At 48.0% G+C, this 3,896-nt stretch overlaps 1 protein-coding gene across 1 annotated transcript; it reads right to left on the bottom strand.

Annotated features, from left to right (window-relative positions):
- Positions 1–240: 240 nt before the first annotated feature.
- BAG2 (BCL2-associated athanogene 2) lies at positions 241–2,063 on the bottom strand. Its single transcript, XM_008940737.1, has 2 exons — positions 1,895–2,063; positions 241–641 (listed from the first exon to the last, which is right to left on the bottom strand). Exons 1-2 carry the CDS (start codon positions 2,058–2,060, stop codon positions 241–243), a joined length of 567 nt encoding a protein of 188 aa, XP_008938985.1. The 5' UTR covers positions 2,061–2,063.
- Positions 2,064–3,896: the final 1,833 nt, after the last annotated feature.

The raw sequence follows: 3,896 nt of genomic DNA, 5'->3' as shown, positions 1-3,896 counted from the left end.
ACAGTTACAATTTGCAACAGAGCGGCATCGACTCTAGAGGAGAACTGATTGCATTCTGTATTGCCAGAAGAAAACACCAGTGCTACCAAACCCCAGTAAATGCTGACCCCTCGCCATGGAGAGTACTCGGGTGCGTGTGGATGCGCGTGCTCCTACAGGGGATCTGCTTCTCAGCTTCTGTGTGCCTTCTGTGGAGACTCGCTCGTCCTGCGCTCTGCCAGCAGCGGCCACGCGGGCGGTTTAATCCTGTTTGCTGTTGCAAGACTGTCGAACGGCTGATTTCTGGTGCTCCAACAACGTGATGGACTTTTCAGAATTTTCTAAATTTCTGAGCAGAGTCTCTAGCCGCCTTTTGATCTTCTTCTGATCCTCGATGGCACATCCGATGACCACAGACTGGAATTTCTGGTCGATGGGTCCCGCCGGCACGTCGGACGTGCACGCGCCGTAGAGCGACATTAGACGGAGTTTGGCGTCGTCCAAGTCGTCGAGGAGTTTATTGACAATTTCATCGATCATCTTGGTGGCGTGCAGCAGGGACTCCTGCTGCTGGGCGTTCCGGATGGTCTCCACAGACACCTCCACGGTGAGGGTTCGGCCCATCAGACGATTGGCCGTCAGGTTAAGTTCTTCTCTCTCACCTGAACAAAAAGCAAGGGAGGGTTCCAGGTTACGGATGAGCGCCCTCCCGTGCAAGCAACGTCATCCAGACGATCAAAGTGCTACAGCTTTGCAACAAACAAGGTTGGGTTTTTTAACACACAAGATTTCCAGAATGGGCCAGAAATGAGCTTTTTGCATTTGCCCAAGCCCTACTTATCTCACAGAGGCGAGCATCTTCTGACCTGCAATAAGGCAGTGAGCTCTGCTAAAAAGGTCAGCAATGCTTTTGCACCGCTGGCCCGATGCTCGTGGTGTCACATGAAAGCAAAGCATACAGTGTTAGCAGGAGACATTGTTCATTAACAGAACTGGCACGTTAAGGACCTTCTGTTCCACTGTGAGGGAGAGATTTAGGCAGTGCCCATAAGGCCATGAAGAGAAAACTGATTTCTGACTACCAGATGCAATTAAGAGCAATGAAAAAAAAATGGGTTTCTCTTTTCTGAAAACTTAAGATTTTCCTATAATATGGATGCAATGTATTTGACATGTAGGCTCTCAAAGAGCCACTAAACCAGCAGTTTGAACCGCCTAATAGAAAACGTAGATTTAAAGAATATTTTTAAAGCCATAGAAAGGCAATGAAGCTGGTGAGGGGTCTGGGAGGACCCTGATTGGATATTGGAAAGAATTTCTTTACTGAAAGAGTGATGAGACATTGGAACAGGCTGCCCAGGGAGGTGGTGAAGTCACCATCCCTGGAGGGGTTCAAAAAACGTGCAGAAATAGTACTTTGTGACATGGTTCAGTGGTCATGGTAGAGTTGGGTTGACAGCTGGACTTGATCTTAAGAGTTCTTTTCCAGCCTTAAGGATTCTATGATATATCACACAACCACAACAACAATCTTAATCATCAGGTTCTTGCAGGCTGTACACTGTATAGCACTCAGGCCTGTCCAGTAGTCAATACTATTAAAATGTTGAGGTTTCAACTACATTTAGTTATCATTATGATCATGAACGTCTCTTCCTCAGCAGAGCTATACCAACCCTGATTTTGAACATAGAGCAGTGAACCAAGCATGGGCTTTCACATCCACAGCATTCATGGTAGACCATCCATAGTCAAGAAAAAGAGGATTCCATGCTAATGGATGGCTCCTCAACAGCCTTAGCTGGCTCCAGTGCCTGTACCTTGCAACAGCAGCAATCAAAGGGAGCTGCCCCCTAAGGCATGGGCTTGTTTGACTTTGGGTCGCTTGGAAGAGTGTGGCAAAGCAGCTTCTCACCTTCACTGATGTGCCTCATATCCTGGCTGTTCTGTATGTTGTGGATCATTTCCAGCAGGACTTCTTTCTCTTGCTCCATAGCCGATGCTGCGTCACGGAAAGCCTCTACCCTGAACGTAGTAGAACCAAACAAAATGTTTAAATAATAGAATAGCTGTTCACCCATATAGCTGCCAAGAACTGTTCTTTTTAAACTTCAGCTTCAGAAGTACAGTCAGTTCTTTTAATTATCCGTGAGCCAGATTCTCTGATTTCATGACCTTCTCCCATCTCTTAACTTCACTCTTCAAGACTCAATGTTAAAAAACAAACCAATGAGGGAAAAAAACTAACCCCAAAATAACACCAATTCCATCAGACTTCAGTCTTTCATTTTACTGACAGAGCTGTTCTATCCTGCTCCACAGCTAGTCTGGATATCCAGAGCCTGACAGTTCTACAGCCCCATCGCAGAATTCCTGTAGCCAACTGGCAAATTATCAACTGCTCAGAAAGAAGAGAAGAGGACCAAGTCCCCGTGAGGGAACTCAGGGGTGAAGGTCTGAAGGTTGCAGCTGTGGGGATGGAGACAGCAATGGGGCCTGGCTCCTCCGCCACCACCAGGCCAGCAGCACAGAACCCCAACGACACACTTACAAAGCAACACATGCTGCAGAAAAGGCCACCTTGTAACCAAACAACCCCTTTCACAAAGGAGAAGGATGGGCAAGAGGGAAAACGCTCAGAAGCTTTCACTAACATGACAAGGGCTTCCCTGCCACGTGGCACGCCTTGGCTGCTGGGAGAAGATGCCAAACCACCTGCACCCGTGGTCACTTGTGGTTTCCACAGAGCCATGCTTGCCGCAATTCTCACCAGGAGGAAGCTTCTGTGGGAGCAGCTCCTATTTCTGGGCTTGCAGGGAAGCACGAAACTTGGCTCCTCCCAAAACAGGACCCCTATTCCAGTGCTGTTCCCTGTCCTGAAACTCACACGCGACACGGTGGGGGCGAGGGGAAGGCCAACCAGAAACTGCCCTCCCTGGTAACTCGGTAAGCTGCGTGGCCACGTGCCCGTGGTCTGCCCTCCTCATGACATGGGTTACAGGCCCATCTGGCCACGGGCAATGTGAAAATGCCATACAAGAAATATTCTGAGCACAGTTCCTTCATTAATTTCTTATTCCCCATCATGGTTTTACGGCAGGGGCTTTTGCATTCAGCCAAGTAATACAGAAAACCACATCTGGGATCTGTCCAATTTGGAGACCAGGGACAAGAGGGAAATGTCTCTGTCCCTTGGCTTTGCCCTGGAGACTTGAGAGTAGGGGCTCTCAGAGGACTTTCAAGCTGCAGCTCGCTGAAGAGTTGTGCCAAAACCAACTCTGCACTCCCAGATGCCACAGAAAAGCAGAATATCTCATGAACCTGGCTGAAGGTTTCAGATGCTTTCAACACACAGCCCAGGAGGTCTAGCTGCTATAAGCAGCACAGGAATTCATCTATCCTAAAATGTTTGTTAAACCTGGACAGAAACAGGGAAACAAACCAAAACATTAAGTCTCTTAGATGCTCTGCACTCTTCAGCATGACCGGACGCACCCCTGAGACGATGGTGGCTCGTTGCCATGTCTGTAGATGAGAGTTCTTCCCTCGAGATAGGTATGGGAGCTGCTGCTCCTCCCGCAGCCACTGCCTGAGGGCAGGTAACTTTGGGAAAATAGCAGGAGGAGAAAGGAGGGTGAAAGAAGGCAGAAGGGGAGCATTTGAGGACATATATAGTCACACTGCACATGCAGCCTGCTCACAAAATGGTTCTGTTTTACAAAATATTTAGCCTAATTTAGTCAGTGAAAGCACGAGCTTCGAGCCTTGCCTTTAATGTGCATTCTGAGGAGGAGTGGGAAAAGTTAATGCGATGCAAATTCTTGCCAAGAGCAAATACTTTAATTATTATTTTGGACCTGTTAGTAAGAGCAATGAGGCAGGTGGAGTCACTTCATACGTCAGATGTCTGCACTTTG

This window comes from Merops nubicus, unplaced genomic scaffold (assembly GCF_000691845.1).
Source record: "Merops nubicus isolate BGI_N331 unplaced genomic scaffold, ASM69184v1 scaffold7260, whole genome shotgun sequence".
Classification (NCBI taxonomy): domain Eukaryota; kingdom Metazoa; phylum Chordata; class Aves; order Coraciiformes; family Meropidae; genus Merops; species Merops nubicus.
This window is presented reverse-complemented; position numbering and strand designations above follow the sequence as displayed.

Bases quoted from the DNA above. Each gene is read 5' to 3' on its own strand.
- BAG2 (XM_008940737.1), bottom strand. From the start codon at position 2,060: ATGGGTGAACAGCTATTCTATTATTTAAACATTTTGTTTGGTTCTACT. The intron at 642-1,894 runs GTGAGAAGCTGC...CTTTTTGTTCAG, and splicing joins TATGAGGCACATCAGTGAAG to GTGAGAGAGAAGAACTTAAC.